General features: G+C 29.0%; 1 protein-coding gene across 1 annotated transcript; it reads right to left on the bottom strand.

Annotated features, from left to right (window-relative positions):
- Window positions 1-10617: 10617 nt before the first annotated feature.
- Window positions 10618-23395, bottom strand: LOC116773647 (basement membrane-specific heparan sulfate proteoglycan core protein-like). The gene is made up of 6 exons (XM_032666143.2): window positions 23320-23395; window positions 20913-21121; window positions 20636-20849; window positions 14673-14850; window positions 11488-11624; window positions 10618-11181 (listed from the first exon to the last, which is right to left on the bottom strand). The coding sequence occupies exons 1-6, from the start codon at window positions 23393-23395 to the stop codon at window positions 11099-11101; spliced, it is 897 nt and encodes a 298-aa protein (XP_032522034.2). The 3' UTR covers window positions 10618-11098.
- Window positions 23396-23851: the final 456 nt, after the last annotated feature.

Genomic DNA, 23851 nt, shown 5'->3' with positions numbered 1-23851 from the left:
ATTTAGGGATACTTTGTCCTCTCAAGATTCGATTGTTTCCACTTTAATAAAAAAAACAATACCATGAAATTTCACGTTGACATTTTTATCATCTGCAATTGGAGCCTTCTGCTCCCAAAATGTGAAAACTCTGATATTTACAAGTGAATCAAGATTTTACTAACAATAAGAAGGAAAAGCTGATACATCGTTGCATTCGTTTTATTATGATATTTGTATATTCTAGTATTTAACATTATTATATACTTCGTTTACTTAAGTTTTAATATTTGAGTAAAGTAAATAACAACACATTACGCATGACAAACTTAAATGATAATTTATTCGCCTTTATTACACACTGGATAGGTCTAACACTAATTAAAAATAGTAGTGTTTAGATTTTTACCTTAAAATTGTACTTTAAGAAGCTACACATTGACAAATTTCTTAGTTGTAGTTCAAAGAAAAATACCTAATAAATCTTGAAGCACGGAATGGAAAGACAATTAAACGATCTTAGTTAGTTAGTAGGGGTTAGTTTATTCCTTTCGATGTGTAATATTATGAATATTAAAAAATAATAATCTTAGGAATAAATCATCTTTCCTCTCATTATAAATTAATTAAAGTGACAATTTATGAAACGGCTAGTCCAGCATAGTTTTAATACGAGGACGACAAGCTCTGTACTAATTTCTGTACAACATGTCTTCATAATTAATCTATCGTATTATTAATTTCTACGAGCTATTTTAATGAAATTAAATAACTCTGATAACAAAAAAATCAAAATGAAAAACAATACACATAAATAGTTTAGTTTAAAAGTAAATCGGTTAATAAAAATTATTCCTACATTAATTATAAAAATAAAGTATGTATAAAAGAAATGTTTTTCATGTCCACATTTTAGGAGATCACCTTATTTCAATAGTAAATACAAACATACAATAACATACATACATTTGAACATACGTAAATTTTAAATTATTTCTCTTATTTATTACTGTCAAATAAAAAAAGTAAAAATATATATTTTTTAAGCAGAGACATTTGAATAATCTTATTCTTTTAAATCGCAATTGTTAAATTTTCAACTAATTTACTTTTAGTTAGTATATATATGTATGCATAAATATCTGCGTACATCACGCTATTACAAACAAGCAACTTCATACTTGGCTACTTGGCATACTGCGATATATTAAGAGCTGATCCCTAACAGTCTTAAGTAATCCATGTATAGGTATCTCTATAATATTATGTTGTAACTACGAAGTAGAGCAAAATATAATTTATTTAATCCGAATGTGACAAAGGCAGAAATCAAGGGTTTATTTAAATATTATACTGTGTTCTTTTGAACGGTATAAACAATTTTGTTTATTTAAAGCAGTGAGATATTATAATAACAGACATGGAGTCAGAAATAAAAAGCATTATCGTGTTTTAAATACATTTCGAGTTACCAACGGTTATTAAAAAGAAATTAAAAGTTACTAAACATAAATATTTATTATTTTTATCATAAAATTGATTCATTAATTGTAATTAATATATTAATAAACTACCTCTAAAGAAAAAATAAAACAAACGAGAATAGACATATACTATTATAAAATACAATATATGTTCATTATAGTTGCATAGTTTGTCTGAAATATCAAATATTATGCTGAGTACAAGTCTTAAAAGAAAAGATCTCATCTGCTCGTTATCATCGTTGCTGCAAGTAACCGAAACGTCCGGAGAATGTAGTTAAAATAATTAAAGTCGCGTTTTGAATCAGAAAATATTAGTTTTATTTCAACGAATGCCCGCGAAAGTATCTCATCTCATAACATAAAAGATACGATATATAAAAAAAAAAGTTATGACTATTTTCGTTTTAAAAATGTTGTATGCATGTTTATGGATTGAATTATTTTTTTTTTCTTGTTTTACGATAAATTGTTTCTAAATTGGTTTATGAAGTATTTTAAAGTCGGATGAAGAAGTCATCATACTAATAAAAAATCCATCCAACAAATACTATAACGGTCTTCCATAACACAATTTTGTTATTCTTCAAAATCTTAATTGATTTCTATTAAGAATAATAATGAAGAATTAAGAATGATTATGAATAATCAGTCATTATTACAAAAGTCTTGAGAGAACGAGACTATTGTGAACAAACAGAAATTTGGCTCAGAATCATAATTAAACCTTAGCTTTAGATGATAACTTTAATTTTATTTTGCTTTAACAGTTCGAAGCAATGGATAAAAAATCCTTGTTATAAAAATGACGATGATTAAAAAAGTCATTTATAATTTAATAGTTATGATATGTAAACTTTTAATATATGTAAAGTATATATACAAAATATAAAAAAAAACATTCTAAAGTATACTCAATAAATGTTATTAAAGTTTTTTATAGTTAGCTTTCACTCATATGAATATAGTCATGGGATCTTCAAGCTTTTATTTTGAATTGATAAATTTTTATTTCTTTAAAATATTTTTTTTATTTAAAAAATATACATTATTTAAAAACATACAATAACAGAATTCGGTTTCAAGATAATGATGAAATAGTTTTCATTGCATGCCTTTGTTTTTCGATCTTTTATCATTCCCGAACGTTTTTTTTTTATTTATTTATACGGATAATTTAAAAAAAATGTATGACCTTTAATTTAAAAAGTACTTAAAACAATTTTTTTTATTACACAACGGAATATATGATTTCAATAATCATATATTAAGTTAAAGTTAAACAAAAAACATAATCATCATACGGTAAATTAAAAGTAAATGTTTATGGTGTGTATTGAAAAATACAGTTAACTCAAACGCTATAAGTTATTATTGTGCAATCAACAATACCGCAACATCATTATTCTTTTATGAAGGCTATTATTTTCCCAGACAATTACAGTTATTATCATTTATTTCTGTGAATTTATGTGTTTTCACGTCCGAGTCACATAACGGTCGCAATAACATGAAAATATAAACTTATAAAGATATAACTTGAATTATTATTGAGACAAGCGTAGGGATTAAAAAAAATCCTTCCAACAGTAAACAGACCGACAATTTATGAAAAGAATTATCTAATTTTATTAAATTCAATTGAAAAAATAAGACCCATTTATTTAAAATAAACAAATGCAATAAACACTTTTATATGACAAGGAATGGAATGAGAATAGGCAAACTATTTTTGATCGTGTCGAAAAAAAAACAATCTCTTTTATTTTTTAAATATTATTATTAAGTAGTTTCCTTATGTATAAAATTAGGAAGAAACTTTTTTCAACTAACATTGAAGTTAAGAAAGTAGGGTGATTGACATAGACAAATAGAGCTAACCTCTTTTATTTTAATGACAGCGATCATACTCTACTAATACTTTAAAAAGTAAATAAGTTTTTAACTCCAACTTTTCTTCGCCGAAGGAAAAAAATGTTAAAAATTCGTCTTAATTACTTTTGAGCTTTAAATTAAACATATTGCAAATAGTATAATTTTATTTGTAAGTACTTTATCTAATTTCAAAAAAATAAAGGAGAGTAATCTGACAACCAACTATCGAAATCAAAACAAATGATCAAAATGCATTACTAAATGTAATTGACACCTTTTTATACTTTTAGGAAATTAGTGGCCACATTGATTCTAATTTAAACGACTTGTATAAATGTGGACTTATGTTATTATGTGTACCTGTATATTCCGAGCAGTGAATAAATGCCAAAGTAAAGTTATATTTAAGAAAACTTTTTTGTAATAATTAAAAGCAGTTCGCCAATAAGCTATATAGTACATAAAATATCGAAGCCTACTGGTAAGAACTGACAAAGGCTACATTACTGTTATAACATCATGTTAGTTACACGAAAGTTTTACATTATACTGCGTAAAGCACTTTGGTTATTACCCCGGTGTCATATAAACTTTACCACTTTATTGAAGCGAATTATTTGAGGATATGTTATACATCTGACGAGGAATTATACAACTTAAACCTTAGTGTTTAATTTAAAGAGTGAATTTCTTTAATAGTACAATGAATATAAATACACTACGGAGCGTTTATGCGAATTGTAAGTGTCCATAATCATTAGTACTCAGTGAGATGATGCGAAATATTTGCTGTATTTGGTGAGGTAATAAAAATTCATTCATCTCATCTCATCTCATTTCGTCCCGTTTATTCTCATCTCATAATATCTAACAGCTCATATTATCAGTAGTACTTACCGAACACAGATACAAATACAGTTTCCAGAGTCTGTCTGTGCAACCATCGATGATGCTACGGCAATCGCTAAATATTAAGCTAATTTTATGAATTACTCTGTGATATTCAACAACATAAACCAGCCTCTTTGACAAGCGGGACTAAAAAGGTAAGCAACCACAAAACTTGCGAACGAACTATAAGTGAAATTTGTTTCATGATGTCACAAATACAAAATGTTAAATGTTCGTAACTTGTTTAAATATCACCATAATTGACCAAAAAATGTCATTTGTTCTCGAAATAAAATGTTTTGCAGAATCTTTAAAATATTTATACTAAAATATTACACATTAGTAGTGACAAAACTTTTCATCAATGTATATTACTAATTTATTTTGTGTCAATCTCGAAGTTTGGCAGAACAGCCTTTCCCTTAAAATTTTAAAATATGAATAGTGCTAAGAAACGAAAACAGTCAGCAAATAATCGTCCTATTTTTTACCGAAATACTAGCTTACTGAGAAAGGTCAATTTTAAAGAGAAGTCAATTAATTATTACTTGACCTGTTGAAGCTCAGTTTTATATTTCACGTTATTAATATTGAAAAATTTAAGTTTCTTCATATTGGTTTTGTGGATTCATGGCATACATTTTTCAATTTCACCAATTAAATCATGAAACGTGGTAAAAAAGAAAAACTAAGTTTTAGGTCCGTCTACTGAACGCTAAGAACACGTCACCTTTATCTAGGAATTGAGAAAGAAACGTCGTCTGTTCTCTCCAATAAACTGCCATGGAATAAACTAACATAGTTACCTCCTTTGAGTCCCTGTCTTAGTCTTAGTATGACAACTGATTTGAAATGCAGAAACGGAACAGTTTAGAAACATTCACAAGATCCCCTCCTTTACATATTTACATTTAAATTATTTTCCCTTATATTTTCTTACTTCTACTTGTTACTGTTTTCTTAATAAAATTTATTTTATATTATAAAACTAATAATCTAATAATAACACAAACTTGGACTAAAATTTTCATTTAAACAAAAAGGTAAACACTGTTTATTCTTCTACCCTATAATCATTTGTAAAACGTTGGTGACAAGATAACCTACTCTACAACTGGGTCATCATCCTGCGTTAACATACTTTTAGCATTACAGCCATACATTATACGTACAACAATGAGTTTGTTTCCTCGTTTTAGAATTATATTCTTTATTTCAGTGTGAGACCTCTGACATCAGGCAATGTGACGGTAATCAAAATGTTAATCAAATCTATACAACGTTAATTTTCCAGCTAATAATATCACTAATGCCTATTCCTTGATTGATATCTTATTAAAAATATATTTAGTGATGGTGATTAAAAATTCCTGTTTTTAATTAATATTTACACTATACATTACCAACCCAACAAATTGAAGCAAATGTAGTAAAACTTGTCAACTTGTATAACTTTTGGGTTTAAGCCGAATTTCGAAGTTTGGAGGCATTTTCGAGTACCTTAAAATTTAACCACGGCTCTGATTTGCTTTGGAGAGCTGAAAATTAAACGCAATTTAACTGTGTTATATATTTTTAAGTAAGCTATAAAGATATCTTCTCACTAAATCTTAATCATTTGAAAAGGTATTTAATGTTGCTATAACCGATGTTTTGAAATAAAAACTTATGATACGTCTATTTCATAAATTAATTAAGAATTTTGTTCAAACGATACTTTTTTTTAAACAGTGTTCATTGTTACTTTAATATAATATAATGATTAATGGAACAGTTTTCGTAAAGTCTGTTAATAAAATAAAAATTACTTAACTCTATAAACAATTTCTACAGAAAATATTTCTTTCATAATAAATCTTTATATTAAGACGTGATTTGTTTTGTTATTTTTGACAGAAGATGGAATAAAATTCATATACTTAATTTAAATTAACCTTATCCATATTTGAAGCAATTAAAAACAAATCGAATAATTTCATCATCAATTTAATCTCACAAAATCGATTGTTTTGAAATATATATATTTTTTAAAATTTACGAGTAAATTAAAATCATATATATTAATAATGTTTAACCATGCAGGAATATTTTGCGAAAAACTTCTCATTGAATTATCAAAAACTATTTAAAATAAATTTAGATAAAAGATATTTTCTTACTAACGTAGACCAAACATTATGTTTCCTTTCACTTAAGCCCTACAATTTTACTATTTAGTTTTTTTTCTCTGAATAAACACAAAAATAACAACAACAAATAAACGATTGAATTTGTCTAGACTTAAGGGATTTCATTTTACGATGTAAAATAACTGTCCTATATGGAGCTATAAAATTCAAATGGTAAAAATATAATAAAACAAACACAGTGACGTCATCTTTTAGTTCTGACGGCTTAGTCGATGTTTTCAGTTTATGCTATAGCGATTTTCTTATATAATTTCGAAACATCATTTAAATGTACCCCAATCGTTTTGTGAACCAGGAACTCTTTTTTATTATTTATAAACCATTTCCAAATTTGTTTCATTACCAACAAGGCTGAAGTTTTATAAGATTGGAGTAATATCCAAAGTGCTTTAAGCAATTTGACGGTGAAGTTGTGTATAACTAACAATTGCTATAAAGTAATATTGGCTTATTTCGAACGATGTTATTTTGGTATTTTATATTTCCTTATTTAAACAATACATATAGCAGCAGTGAGATAGAAGACTTCTTATTGGAACGACAAAATACGTTTGTGAAATTCCTTTTCCACTTATTTTAATACTAATTAAAATAGAGCGCTCGTGTAAAAACATTTTAAAGATTTTTTATTTTTTACTGTAACATCTTGTAATAACTAAACAGATTTCTATAGGGTGTTCCATTAAGGGCGCTTGATCTTTGAAATGCAAAAAAAAATACATGTAGGAAAGATATTTGCGAAATTTTTTTTTTATTTGGAAGGTCTATCGACCCCATTATGTATGGAATATGACATCATTCAAATGACCGCCACGGCTTCGGTTGGTGGCGCGCACACGAAAGGTCCAATTTTCGATGACTCTGGCGCACAAATCGGGCTGTATTTGATCGATGGCGTGGCGTATGTTGACTTTGAGGGCATCGGTGGTTTGCGGCTTGTTGGCATAGACCTGCGACTTAAGAAAACCCCACAAGAAAAAGTCCAGCGGGGTCAAATCGCACGATCTCGGTGGCCAGTTCACGTCGCCTCCGCGCGAGATGACCATGTCCAGAAATTGCTCGTGCAGAACTTCCATCGTAGCGTGTGCTGTGTGGCACGTAGCGCCGTCCTGTTGAAACCACATGTTGTCCAGATCCATATTCTCGATTTCAGGCCAAAAGAAGTTGGTTATCATCGACCGGTATCGCTCACCATTGACGGTGACGGCCACACCATTATCGTTTTCGAAAAAATACGGACCAATCACGCCTCCGGCCCAAAATCCGCACCAAACAGTCACTTTCTGCGGGTGCATTGCCACTTGGTGAACCTCGTGTGGATTGGTCTCGTCCCAAATACGGCAATTTTGCTTGTTGACATAGCCATTCATCCAAAAATGCGCCTCGTCGCTGAAGATGATTTTTTTGCCAAAATCGGCGTCAACTTCCAACTGCTCTAATGCCCAGTCAGCGAAGACACGGCGCTGTCTATGGTCATTAACCTTGAGCTCTTGGGTCAGCTGGATCTTGTACGGGTGCAGGCTCAAGTCACAACGCAAAATTCGCCAAGTTGTCGTCTGCGAAAGGCCGAGTTCCTGTGCGCGACGCGGAATTGACTGCCGCGGGTTTTCGAGGACACTGTCGCGCACAGCGGCGATATTCTCGGCAGATCTCGCTTTACGTTGACGCACGGGAACCGGCTGATTGTTAACTGACCCGGTTGACTCGAATTTGTCCACCAATCGACGGATAGTCGACTCGGCAGGACGATCATCGCGACCGTAAAACGGGCGAAGTGCGTTGAACGTTGCTCGAACTGAAGACCCATTTTCATAAAACAATTTTATGATTTGCACGTGCTGCTCGACACTGTAACCTGCCATAGTGGTTTGGGAGGACGGAATGAATATAACACACTGCATTTGACAGCTGTCACTCAAACAACATGGCCGCAATCAGCTGTCAAAGTTCAAGCGTCCCTATTGGAAAACCCCATAGATGAAAAAATTGTGTACAATTTCAAACAAACCTAACGAGACGGAAACTTCTCAGCATTCCATGGATTCATTGTGCGGGTGTTGGGTCCATCGCATTGAGGAGAGAAGCTTTGGGGATGTTGGTTTCACAAGGAACCGTTAGCTCTATTAACACAACGCCCTTTAAAATTTGTGAATATAGAAATCCGTCTAGTCTAGACGTGGATTCACAAAAATCCAACTAATATTATGACGATTAAAGTCTATGACGAGGTATGTACCTGTAAATTATATAAAGATGTTGGTGTGTCAGTAAACAGTATATGTTTCAACCTTACCTTAGGTTATTGAACGTAATGTAGATTTGTTAATCAAAGTAAAACACAAGAAGGTAATGAATATCACGTTTATTATAAACAAGTTTTATTATTTCTTCCTCCAATTACAATTGAAACGTACATATTACGGAGAGAAATAGTTTACTAAAATAGTATTATACAAGACATATTTTACATGATTTTTAATTTACTATATCTAAGAGCTCAAGTCCTTATTGAGAATTTTACTTAACTATTCCAAATTTACATGACGGGTGCATTACAATTTGAAAACATTTTGTTTTATTGTTTCCATTAAATAAAGTTTTACTGAGTTAAAATAAGAGAATGACAAAAAAAATTAACTGTTTCTATCCCGATCTAAATGGCACCATAAATTATATGATTTTGCATTGTGATACTATACACTGACACTATTTTTCACTCATCAGAGATTTTTGTTGATTAATCTTTCAAGACGAATTTAAAACAGATTTAAAGTTGAATATCGTTATAATATTTTAGCAAATATCAAAGCAGATAATTGTTTTACCAACTCAATTAAACAAGATCAAGATAAAATTGTTGCAATCCTGTACATTCATGGAAATAAGGTGAAAACATACAATGATAATTAATAATACACGTAAATAAAGCGACTTACCTTATTTGTTTAGGGATATACATTTTGAAAAGAAGCTAAAAATAATTTTTATTTTCTTTGGTGTTTTGAAAATTTATGTAATTATGTGAAAAATTTCATGAGATAATGTTAAAAACTATGTTAAGTAATAAATTAATATGAAATAATTTTATTATAGATACATCAAGAAATTACGTATAACTGTTATGTCTCTTAGAATTACATTCAACAGTTGATGATGATATAAAAATTCCATGCAAAATCTTTAATAATTAAAACCTTACTTTATTTAATACAACAAGTTACATTTAGAATTTGGATATATTTTCACATGGAAGTGTACTAAATAACTCTATTCATTTAATTCTAACAAACCAGTAAAACACTTTTAAGTACAATTTACATTATCTTAATTAGCTGTTTCATGTGGAAATTTTGCACCATATAGCTTTACAGTCTACAGACGTGTGATACGAGAAGTAAGAATGCAGTCCAATTTCATACCAAATAATAAATTAAAGAAACTTCTCGAAAGTGTCGAAAGATAAATTTATTTAAAAATTATGCTCTCAGAATGATTAAGTTAAGTCTTTTCTTAAGACAAACTTAGAGCTAAGTTTGTCTTAACTTCTGTACCAGGGAACTCTTAGTGTGGATCATTGAAGTAAATTTAATAACACATAGAAATTAAAAAGTAGTTTTATGCATTTTTTTTTAAACGAGTAACTAATTTGCTCGTACAAAACGAAATATTACCAAGGTAAGGTCAAGTCATCTTTGCTCAAATATAAGTTTTGGGATCAAATAACTTTTAGACTTAAATATCTTAACTCTGAGGTTTGCAGGCATTTACAAATTTAACCACTACTTGAAGTAATTTCGAGTTCGATATCAAACTAATTGTAATAAATGTAGTATTCTAAGCAAAATGCAAGGCTTGGATCTTAGAGATTTTGAAATTAAATTTATCTATTTATTATGAAGAGTTAAATACGCTACAATAAATATTTTTTTGTACGTATGCGTATATGTATTGTTGTATGTATGTATAATTTATAGTATGTATAATTTATAGATAAGTTCTTAATAATTCAAAGTTTATATTAGATATATATATATCGTTGTGTTTTTTGTCTTTTATAACCAAAATCAAAAATTTCTTCGACTTTATCTGATACTTATTTACCTTTTTATTTTTCATATTATTTAAATTGCTCTTACAGTTACACAAGTCGATAGCAATTACCACAAAAGGCTACAGTAGAAACTTATGTGAGTATTTTTCTTTGTCTCGTCATCTCAAAAATTCGCTGTGGTGACAGAATAGTTATTTTACTTTGCAATAAAATAAATTATATATTATTTCTCGTTACCTTGGTAATGTGGGTCAGAAGAAATTCAATTTGCTACAAAAATGCAAAGTTAATTCGAGGTAAAAGTAAGTCAACTCGTAAACAGTTGCACTTAGACGACGCTTTGAAATTTATCCACTTTGTTCTTAAGAAAACAATGTGAGCAGGAACTGGGAACAAAGCCTGAAGAAATACAAGAGTGTGTTGGAATTGCAACAAATACTAACATGGAGGGAAGTTATTTCAACTTCATTTTCACATTGTTCATTTTAGTTACATTAGGTGATAATATTATATAAACTTTATTTTTAGTATTTACATCTTTTCTTTACTTATCTAGTATATTTGCAAAACTTCCACGAACTTTATAATGTATTTTACATTGAGCGCGATTATAACGCGCTGACTAAATGTCAGCTAACGTAACAACTTAACAAAACCAGTGTGGGGTGAAGTACAGAGGCACCTCCTCGCTGCATTGCGAGCGGGTTTTCACCTATAAAAGATTTTAATTATTAATAATAATAGTTCAAGATTTATTATCATTGATCTTTAAATGGAAGAAGCGTATTAAAATTATAGTCATTATTTTCTTAGCTTTGAAAGGTTTCATAACATTAAATTTTACAATCTACAACTGTATATGTTGAAAATAATGTCAAGTTGGTTATTTAAAATATAATCATATTTGCTTCTTGTGATTTATGATTACAGTGATGAATAAAAATCTATTGACGATGAAATCCTCTACCAATTTTAATATATTATAGATAATATTAATGTATTAAAATACAATACATACCCCTCAAAACATGAACTGAGACAGCAGAGGCTGCGACATCAGCCAACGAGCAGGTATAGTTACCAGAATCGTTTCTGACTGCGTTCGCGATGTACAGACGAGACAACGCACCATTTGATGTTGCTTCTGTCTTCACACTGACGGAAAAGAATAGGAATATCATTTACTTTATTTTTAAGATTTAAAAAAATCGAAAAATTTTTTTGGGATGAATTAAATTCATCTATTATTATTATTATCAAGAATCAGATTATATTGCTATTATTGTACATGAAATATAAGATGAATAATAACAATGCAGATATGAGCTTGACTTTGTTTTGTTATACATTACATAAAAAGATTATACTGATATCTATAATCCCGGTTTGGCTTCCTTTACAGCAACCGTGAACACGGGCAGGTGATATGTAGTTATAAAATAATACAAAACGTGTTGTATTCAAAAAACTCAATTTAATTCCAAAATGAGTTGCATTGTTAAAGTATTAGCTTATACGAGTATAACGAGGGAATAAAGACAGCAGTCCTTACCTCATAAAAAATTATGTAATTCACATTTTTATTTTAATACGCACTGGAAAGACATTAAGGTAAAAATGAATTATATACTTTTATTTTATTTCCATGACTCAAATTCTACTATGTGATGACATCACAAAATGGCTGTATCCTGACATTACTCCTACGTCTTGTAATTTAAATTGTGACAATGACCACTAGAATAGAAAATGTGAATGCTTTCAGCAAACTCTTCTAGACAAATGAATATAAATAGGTAACTCTTAGACTAAAAGACTGCCTTTTCATCGTAGTAAAAATAAACAGGGATGTAGACATAAATGGGTCAAGCATATAATGAATCAGAATGCGAGGAATTCTTGTTACACAAAGTGAATGTGAATACAGCACAAAAACATTATAATTAAACAAACTAAAATCTTTGGTAAAATATTAAGTAAATGTAGACATGTAGACCATTTTAACACAATAATTACACTCACAGATTGTTTTAAAGATATATCAATTTAATGGATAACAGTGTTTTACTTTCAAAAACAGGTAGGCCGTGAAATAGATTCGTTTTAATTAAACGTTCCATCCAGCCTTAACAAAGGCAAGTTAAATTATCATAATAGTATATTTTTCTTTTTCATAAATTTAATTTTCTGTCACACAGCTACAAAAGGATCACAAATAATTTCTTAACTAAATCGGTTTTCCCTTTTCACTATTATTCAAAACAGAAGATAGAGATCTGTTCAATTTCTGTCGCTATTGTTTGGGTTTATTAGTCATTGGAGCCTAATGGATTGAAGGTACAAAACTTTAATATTCCTATACCCTTTGATTACGGCTAACCTGCATCGGATGGGTATTTGGGATACAATTTGTAGCATAATAGTAAACCAGATAAGAACGCTCCTTTACAATAAGAGAACTAAAGATTTTTAAACAAAACGATGAACAATTTTTATTTGTATTCAAAATAAATGGTATCTGAATAAATACATTTAAAGCAGCAAACGGTAGCTAGTATTCGATTAATCTTTTCATATGAAATCAAACCACGAGTGGGAAAACCACTCAGTGTCAAATAGATTAAGTGGTAATTGAATAAAAAGAATGAGACATTTATAGAGACTAAACATCCAAGAATTAATGACTCGTAATTAACGTTATTTATCGTCTGTCCTCTTAGATTTATAACGATAGTAATTAGTTACAAATAAAAGACCTCGTGTAACATTATTAATTAAAACAATTCTAAGGAAAGGTAAGATATATTTTATTTTAAAATGTATTTAGCATTTTGAGAATAAATTAGCTAATATTATCTTACCATTACTATGGTCTGTCATTTTGTTATCAGAAGCTACAAAAATTAATTACCTAGGGTAAGGTTGACGAAATTAGATTTAGATTGAGAATTTTCATGAGAATGTTGGAAACTGAGGTCATTTCTTCTAACATCTCATAGATTAAATTCCTAATCTGGAATTTCGAGATAAATGAGAATTCGAAAAGTAATTGTTTATTGATTTTATTATTATCCAGAATTCAAGTTCCACGTGTATGGCTTAAGAATAAATAAAATTGTATATTTCTATATAGTTAATAACTGAGTCACTTTATATACACGTGGAGTGGGAAAATATGAATAGACTTTTGTAAATTTTCTGATTGATGAAAGAAATTTGAGCATAATATTATATCGAGAGAGAATTCTCGAAGCTCCAACTTAAATTTCAGACAATAGGTTCTATCAGAGAAACATTAAGATGACAATTTGTCTTTTTTTGGGAAAAAAGTACTTTTAAGATTTTTATTTTAAAAAGAACATACTCAAGTCAACACGTTTAGAACAAACACTTTTTTGACTATTGACTGCAAGGTAAGTTTAAATTACGAGTACAATTTTTTTTTGTTCAACGTTTTTCTATTTGGTATAACATAAAAACCAATATATATCTTAAATATATAAATACTTATATTTAAAAGTATTACATATTATAATAACAGTTAATTAATTCATATTGAAATCGCTGAATTGTGAATACCAAAATTTAGGAGTCATATTTTTATTCAAGAAAGTAAAGATGTTAAAGATATTGTATTTACAAGTTATAATGTAAGAAAATGTACTAGATTGTTAATTAATTCATTTAAATACCTACCGAAATATAATTAAAATATACATTTGAATATAATAGTCGGGTCTACTTTTGTAATAATTTTATAACATTAGTGTGATTAATACAAGTTTCCATCGGTACTCTGCGTATATACGAAGAATTGCCCTTTCTCTTTGAAAATTCTAAGTTAATACTTAATGTGATGAAAATTTATCTATGAAAACCTGTTAACTATCCGTATATATATTGACTACTCCAACCTGGATTGAGAACATAGGTGACCTTCTTTGAAACATAAGACGATCTCGCGACAACAGTTGGTGTAGCAAAAGTTGCTGGATTTATGTGAGATACAGACGGAAGGTCGGATAGGAACCGAAAACTACTCTAAAACAACATTTTATGTTCACAATATGGTCACGTATAATACAATATGGTCACGTACTTAAAATACTGAACCGTAGTGGCTCTTAAGAATCAGGTTTTATGAAGGTAACTATACTTGCCTCTTCGTTTATTAATTTTTAATTTATCAGATAAAAAACTTACCTTACTCCCCCTCTTTTGGTATCATAATTCAAAAGTCTTCCACCGTGTTTCCAACTAACTTGCCGCGCGGGTTGAGGTACTTCGCTGACAATACACCTAAGCTCTATTATAGAACCTTCTTTGTAGAATTTGTCATGAAGTGGTCGACCTCTTTCGTCTATTATTTCAACTTTGGGTACTGAAAAATATTAACATATATAACTTAAATATGGACTTCACAGTTATGTGAATGGTCTATGGTATAGTGAATTTAGGAGCATTTTTTTAAATATATTTATTACTTTAAAAAGTTTATAATAATGCTTTTCTAAAAACAATATTGAACATTAAACTGAAGGCTGGCAGAACAGTTAACACGGGACAGGGTCACATAAAAATGATCGTGCGAAAAAAAAGCTAGAAACATTAGGGGTCCTGACCTTGAAGTTTATTAATTGTTGTCACGAAATATGGATTCACTGGAAACCAGACATTAAAAAGTAAACGGAAAATTGTTTGGAATGATAGAAATCCGAGGAATGAAAATATTTTCACGCATTCCGCAGCCCGTTAAAACCTCTGCTGCTATTAAGTTTCATCCTAAATGGGTCTCATTTAGTCTGATACCATTGCAAAATTTTCGGCGGGCTTAAGTCTGGACCATTATGACTACGCCGTCTTTTAAATTTTAAGCCCTTTTTGGGTTTAACTGTAAGTGCTTACTGAATATTATAAAGAAATGTTGAAAAACAAATAAGCCAAGAAAATATTAACTTATATATTTGCATTTTAAGCTGACTTTAAATATAACTTCAGAACATCACCATATTTTTTATTAATCACTTAGATGAGCAGCTTCGCGACTTTGGGCTCGCTTTATATATGTACTTATTTGCTCGCTTTATTTTTTGTGTACGAATGTCCAGTATAAGCAGAGCTGTATTTCCTGTTATTGATTATATAAATCTCAGGTCAAGTTACATTTAGAAATCTGTTTCTCTTTTTAATTATAAATAATTTATAATCACAACATTACAAAGAGCAAAGTTTCAGTCAATATAACTGTACATAGAAATAGTAGATATAAGGAAAGTTCAATAAATAATTTAATTAAATATTACATGTGATATTTTGAATTGGCATAACTTTTTTATTTATGAGCCTATTCAAATGAAATTAAAAGTAAATGTTAAGCAAAGCTTACCACAATATATTTGTTAATGTCACATCTTAATCGAAACGTACAGACAAACAGACAAAACTTCTAACAATCATTAGTGTTAATTTAGGTCCTAACAATATTTTTTCCTATAAATTTTCCATGTACATAGAGCGGTCCGTTAAATTTTTATTATATGAATGGATCAGCCGATGTATTCGGCGTTATATTAATTATTAACTTAAAGCTTTTGTAAACGATCAGTTAATTTCTTAAAGGAATCTACTATCAGTATACTTACAAGGATACCAACAATTTTTAACTGATCTGACTGAAAACATTTGGCTTTTTATATTGAAACAAAATAGAAACTTATTTTTTTAAATTATAAAACCTCTTCATATTTCTATCAAAAACAATAAACAAACCAAGATATTAATTATTTAAAAGAGACAGTTCAGTGGTAGTATTTTAAACATAGCCGGTAGTTTACCAAATCAATTGATGGCTTGCGTGATACATTGAATTATATATATTAGAGTACATTAGGGATACATTACAGATTATCTAACCGATACTGCCCACAGCCAATGCATGCTGTCGGATCATGTTCCATATACTACTATCTGATAATTGTCATTATGTTAGTTTTGACCCAACCTAACTTTGGGTTTCGGACTTAAGTTCGCCTTTGTTATGTGATAAACAAGCAAAAATATTATATTCCTCTTGAAAATCTTAGTGTAAAATATTTTCTTTGTACTTTTATATTAAGAAAATAAAAAAATAATAATGTTTATATGAAATTTTTGTATTTCTATTATCGTCAAAATCAATATTGATAGTGTTTAAAATTTAATATCGAAAATATAATTAATGTAATATCAAAATTCACGTTACAATATAATATTTACCAAAATATTATTTTAAAATATACCCTTATTTACTAACACTTACATAATAAAAACGAAATCTCAGGTTAATGACTTCATTACTATTTTAAAGCTCCACTAAAATTAGATGAAACAATTTTAGACTAACAGAAAATTTGTTAGTTTCTGTTGAAAAGCAAAGAATTTGAACATGAGAAACATACTATTCAAAAAATACCAAAAAAAAAATTGTGTAATATTTTGTTTGTGTATTTTAATCTTATTCTAAATACTGGAGATAGGTAAATAATTATTGCAAGGAAAACTTCTCCATGGTAAAAAATAACAGTTTAAATAAAAATGGGCTTATAAGTCTCCTCCTCGGGTTCCCAGCAATTTTTCTTTATAACTTCTATTTTTTAAAGAATTCTTTAAAAAAAAATAAAAATAAGTTATAAAACTTTGACAACTTCCTATTAATCTCTAAAGTTTTGTTCAAACAATATTATCATCTAGTAAAATTTTAATTCCTGAAAGAGAAAAGTCTTTTCAGTTGTAGAATATGTGCAAACGTTACAATCAGATCTCATAGTAATAGATCATCAATTTAGTACTTTCTGTTTGATTAAATACGATGATTAAGGCATGAAAAATTATTCGTTTCAATTAAAGTCTTTGTTTGTAGTTTTTTGAACTACATAATATAAAAGTACATTTTAAAAACTCGGGTATAGTATGACATGAACATCCTTAATTTCACACTAAGATAAATCTCACTGGATCATATTACTCTCGCTATTCCATTCTTCACAAAGTTAAACACAGCACTGTAACAAACATATCCATATCACGCCCACAAAGGAGATTTATATGCTTTGTGTTAACCACCACTGCTTATGTGAACTTCAAAAGTGAATAGTTAGACACTCGCAGTTGCAGTGTAAAGTAAATAGTAATAGAATTAACAAAATTCAGTTGAAACTCACAATTTAGTTTGGTAGTTTAACTCCGGTATATATTTCTAAATATAATAAATTAATTTCCATTTAGAAATTTGCTATATAACTTTTGGGTTTTGTTATTATTCGTAAAGAAAAAAAATAAGTTATGGGGCTATATATAATTGCGAGTGTGTATCATTATCATCAGTCTATCTGTGCCCTCTGCTAAGCAAAGGCTTTCTCCCACATGGATAAGGTTAGGTTACTCAAGGCGGATGTCAAATTCAAACTTATAATTTGAAGTTATAAGTCCAGGTTTACTCACGATGTTTTCCTTCATCGTCTCTCAGTGGTGTCTATATACATTTAGAAAGTAAATTTAACTCTGAAAAAATCACATTGGTACTTGTCAGGTTTCGAACCCACGCTCTCATGCATGAGAGGCGGGCCTTAACTTCCAGGCAACCACGACTACGAGTATATATATATTTTTTTTTAATTTATCCACACTGTTTATGAAAAAGCTACGTGCTGTGAAATCAGATCTTTATATACTTATTCCTTTATTGCAATCAATTTATCATAACATGACCGATTATTCAGTTATGAAGAGTTATCCGTTTTTATGAACAAGTAATAATGAGATGTTAAGTGTTTCAAAAAATAAAAATAATAAATCACTGTTCCAATTTCACCTTTTACTAAGGTTAGAATTTTGTGTGTATAAATATGATTTGACAATCTTTTATTATTGGTCGAAATTTAGTTTTACTTTGAAACGTATTTATGTACCTTGTTTTATAGCTTTAATATTTGAGACGTAACATTTTATTAAGAAATGGAAAGAATAGCAATTATTATTTTTCCATTAACATAAACAAGGAGACCTATTCTTATTAAAAATACATATTGAGCTATGATCGAATGAGCGGCGTATCCATTAATTATAGCACGTGTTGCACATCTCAGTTTGCAGCCGTAGTAAACTATTTCGCATTGAAAGTATGTGTCAATATTTAAATTGAATTGGTGCATTTGTAAATATTACATAGCCAACTAGTTGTTGTTATCTCACAAAATTATCATATTGTTTCTTAAGCGGGTTACTACTATTATGGTAATTATAGCTGAACAGCGGTCCCGTTTGCAATATACGTACTAAAACTGCTACCAATATTGGAAAACTATATTATGCTTCGAATCACTAAGAACCGAATAAAATTAATTCTTATACAAAACTAAATGAAAAGTAACCAAAGGAAATGAAACGAAATATTCTTTGCATTTTGCCGAATGCTATAGGAAAATGAGAAAGGTGTTACGCTCTATTAAGGGGTTACGACGAGTAATATGATTATTACATTTGTAAGATTGGAATGGATAAGATAATTTCTTTATAATCTCGTTGTTCCCGTTCTCGTCTTTCATAACATGAACAATAAAATTATGAAAACAGGAAAAAATCCAAAAATATTATATTGTTCTAAATTCAATTAAACTTTTGGCAACTATATATAAATAAATAAATGATCGCTTGAAATTTTTCCAATCCAATTTTTTTCGATTGCACACTAGTAAATACTAATGAAAAAAATCCATTGACCGATGGTTGGAAAACAGGGAAAGGCAAAAAAAAGCAGTATGACCCTGTTATAAATGTAAAATATACGATGGTAGGTTCCGTATTAATATTATCTAGTGGTAAAAAAAATACTACTTCATTACTTCACACTTGATATGATATGATATGATATGAACACGTGAAACAAAACTTTTTAAAAAGAATACACGAAACGATACATATGAAATGTACAACGTTAGTTTTTATGTAAAATGTTTTATATTAAAAGATTAAATTATTTCAAATAAACCAAATCCACACCGTCATAACTTTCACACACACTTTTATTGGCACTAAACGTGAAACATATTCACATTTCTATTAATAATTTTTTTTATAATAGTACCAACGGATAGCATTTAAAATACTCTGTAATGAGTATTCATTTTAAATTATAATTCGTTTGTGTTAATTCGCTTTTACATAAAAAACATAAGTTGATGACACTCACAATAATAGTTAAATGTGAATAATTTTTGTATTAAATTCATTTTGGAATTCTGATAGCAACTACACATGAAAAACAGACAACAAAGCATTTTAAAACAGCAGGTGAATAAGGAAATAACTGGCTCTAGTCCTTTAGTTATTTGAATTAATTTTATCCTTTGATCTTTTCCGTGCCATTCCACTGTTTTTCGGCTTGGGCTTAGCATGGTTATTCCAGAATTGTACCCGGAATTTAACCTTGTAACTTTTGATGTCGCTTATTATAAGTAAATATTTTTATTTTCATCACCATACTCGAATATACAAATTATATTAAAATATAATTTTTTTTGTTTGTGTATGTTTTGTCTCATTAAATAATTTATATTGATTAGATAAATAATAATCATTCCATAAATTTTATAGGCTAAGAGTATTTGAAATTGAAATACTTTATTAACTTAGTTAACGAAGCAGCTTGTACGCTATATTAATTTACTATAACTAGCTAAATGTTTAAATTAAACTAGAAATCAAAGTTTACTATAATGTTAAACTCATCAAGAAGAGATATCCTCGTTTACACTGATAATAAAACAGTCTATTAAATGACAAATTAAACCAAAATCATCATAACCACTTTTGGACATAAAATAAAATTAGAATGGTTACACTTAATATGCATTATTCAGCTCTTAATTAGTTTTTGTATATTAATTTTTAATTATGTTACGTTCAATTTAAGAGATTCCATATTTTTTTAATTGCATTCAGCATGATATTTAATTTTATTCATTTAGTTTAATTTACTTTATAACATGACTTTATATTATTTCGTTATAAAAATAATTTCGTTCTTCTTATTTGACAAATATTTTTTTTTTTTAATACAAAAATACCACAATAAAAAAGTGTGTTTTGAAAAATATTCATATTTTTTTTTATTCGTACTTGTAACTTACCGACAACTGTGAGGTGAACTCTTCTAACTAGAGGTGGGTGTGTAGATATCTGGCACTCATAGTAACCTTCATCTCTTTCACTCACATACTGAATAAGCAACCGCCAATCATTAGGATGCTCAAACGCCAAGGAATATCTTGAATCTGCAGAATATGTGTGGCGACCAAACGAAAGTAGATGAAGATCTTCTCCCCGACGTTTAACCCAGGATATCTGGAAAATTCATATCATTTACCTTATGTCAATAATAGATTAAATACTTTAAGAGATCATTACCGTTTTTTCACCCAAATCATGGACACGACAATGCAAGTGGACTCTGCTTCCCATCTGAGCTGTCACGTTATTAGTGGACGCATCATCTTCAAAGAATGGCAGAGGTTCTGACGTAGTGGTTGCTTCTTCCTCTTGCTCTTCGTACACTTCCGTAAAAACTTCGTGCCAGAATGGAGTATTTATGACTTTTCTGTCACCGGTCTTGAAATCTAGAGCAAAGCCGAGGGTGACATTATTATTATGCTTACTTTACCTTCAATAAAACTGTATTGTTTATAAAAGTATGATGAAAGTGTGTTAGGAAATAGATTAGAACATAAACTTTTTATTATATTTCTTAAATCAAGTCCATAAGAAGTACAGTCTTTTAATATAATGAAGACTTAAAATAAAATAAGTCAATATGTTAGTACAAGTTTAAACAGTAAAATGCTATGTGTGCATACTTCAAATATATATTTTTTTATTTGTATAGTGGTCAGACTTTAACAAAATTTAATATATCTTTCCAATCTATTTTAACACGGTCAGCACTAACATTAATATCCGGAAGAGAATAAATAAAAGAACACTTGGGCAAAATTGCAAAATGACAAGCGGAAACGAAACAGAAATAGACAGTTTATTTTTAAATTTGTTCCGAACGGAAACGTAAGCAAATTTAAAGTCACTCTTATATTGAAGGGGATGAACCATTTTGAGACAAACGGTCTGTTTTGCGTTAAATTTGCTTCTACTAACAAATTGGATGCTGCAGCATTTGGTGTGGATAAAACAAATATTAATTCAATTTTCCCTCCCTTGCCTTCGGTCATGGAAATATAATCTAATTGTTAATAAAAGAATTTAATATCTATGTTTTTATATTGAAAGATAAGATTTTAATTTCTCTGCGAAATATAAAATGTAACCGAAAATTTTTAATGTGATTCTAGATCAATTTCAAAGTTTTGCAGATTATCAGTTTACACATATAAGATATGCACATAACCCATAACAGGTTTAAAAACGGTATCGGAAAAATAGCTAACATCACGTACAATATTTAATAAACTGACAATTTTATGAAATAGGCCAGTAATAAAATTTTATAATTCTATCGGCAAAGTTAAATTAAATTACTGATACCGCATAGCGATACTTATGACCCATATTAAAAAAGTCTGTTTTTTATTTCGTTCACTTCATATTTTATTAGCCCCAGTAACTTGAAATCGAAGAGTAGACAAATATGTAGCTTCGCATTTATAAAAGCCTTGTTCATCGAATAACGTACTCTACAATGAAATAAAAATAAAACAAAGATTATTTGTCAATGACTTTATAAAGATTCTACGATATTAATTATAACATAAAAATTATTATATAAATTCGTAACATATGCAGGAATATATCATGCTTTAAGCGACATTAGAATTATATTTCCGGGTTTGTTCTTATGTGAGTGGAAACTAAACAAACATATTTTATGTGGATGTAGTTACGTAAGCTATTGTATTTCACATACATAATGTGTAGAGTGCGCATTGATATTATTATTTAATGAATAAAATAATTAAATTTAATAAAATTTAGTATTAATTATTAACCGTAATAGACAAGCTCCAAGCTTTTGAAAATACAGATATGTAGATATTTATTATTCACAGAAATTTAACTAACAATCCAAGTCGTTATATACAATCCAAGTATGATTATTTATGGTCTCCTAGAGTATCACTTATATAGAAGGATAAGCAATTATTATGAAAATGTGGTTTTGAACTGCTTTAGTTCCTGTTTAATGGGAATTTTGGGTTCGTAAGGGGCTTTGGTGGTTTACAACAAGACAAACGTATGCATCCTTTGGATATATGTAAACAAAATATGAATGAGTTAATGAGAATTCGAGATTTGTTGTATAGTGAACTTCTTTTTCCATAATATGTTACTTTCGATAATAATGATATACTAAATATAGATTTAGCCTGGTCATAAATACTGTTACATTGAAAACAAAAAAAAAAACATTAAATTTAAATTTGGAATCTTTCATAAAATTGTTTATTGTAATTGTTTATTACACAAAGTAAGTATGTAGCAAAAAACAATTTTTATCAATGATTTATTAAAAAATGTGTGTACCAGGCTGTTGATAGATCGATTGATAAAATCTAACTAACTAAACTATTTGTTACAGAAAAAGGTATAAAAATAAAAACATCCACGTAGAGATTACACAAAAAAAGCAAACAAATCAGTAATACAAGGAATTCACGTTTATAAGTAAATAGCCCTAACAATATCATAAAATGATATCTTATTATGATTGCAGGTGGAAAGGCAAATACTTGTAAACATTTAATTCAACAATCTATCGTTTAAATAAACGTAGTATGTACCCACAAATGAATACAAATACTCCTACCTGGTATTTGAGGTGCGATGACACATAGCGTCCTAGTGAGCAACGAACTGAATATCAACAGGCCAGATGGTGTCATCTTGTCAGCAGTGATCCATAGATTTCATCTGGTTCGCCTTTGTTTCTGAAAGACATTATATTTTAGTAAGTTTTCTTAGTATTATTTCTTCTTGGTGATGTAAAGAAGAAGAAAATAGGAGATAAAATATGACTAGTTTAGTAATGTTTCTTCTTCTGTAAAGTTGTTCAAATATTACTGATTATTGTCTCATTATAATGATCAATCTTATAACTTTTTAAGCGATTTACAGAAAAGTAAAAAATAATGAAGGTACGAACTTATCCTCAATAAATACCATTTACAGCAAAACACATTACTCAATCGTTTTTGACACCCAACACGTTTATCTTGAAAAGGCATTGAAATGTTTTTGACATCTTAATTTCTCGTGGTAATTAATGATCCGTGAAAAATAAAAATAAATATTTTGATGTTGAAAATGAGACCGAAGAATGATATAGAATTAAATAAGAA

Source organism: Danaus plexippus (assembly GCF_018135715.1).
Source record: "Danaus plexippus chromosome 22 unlocalized genomic scaffold, MEX_DaPlex mxdp_27, whole genome shotgun sequence".
NCBI lineage: Eukaryota > Metazoa > Arthropoda > Insecta > Lepidoptera > Nymphalidae > Danaus > Danaus plexippus.
The sequence above is the reverse complement of the archived record's forward strand: the minus strand, read 5'-3'. Positions and strand labels throughout refer to the sequence as shown.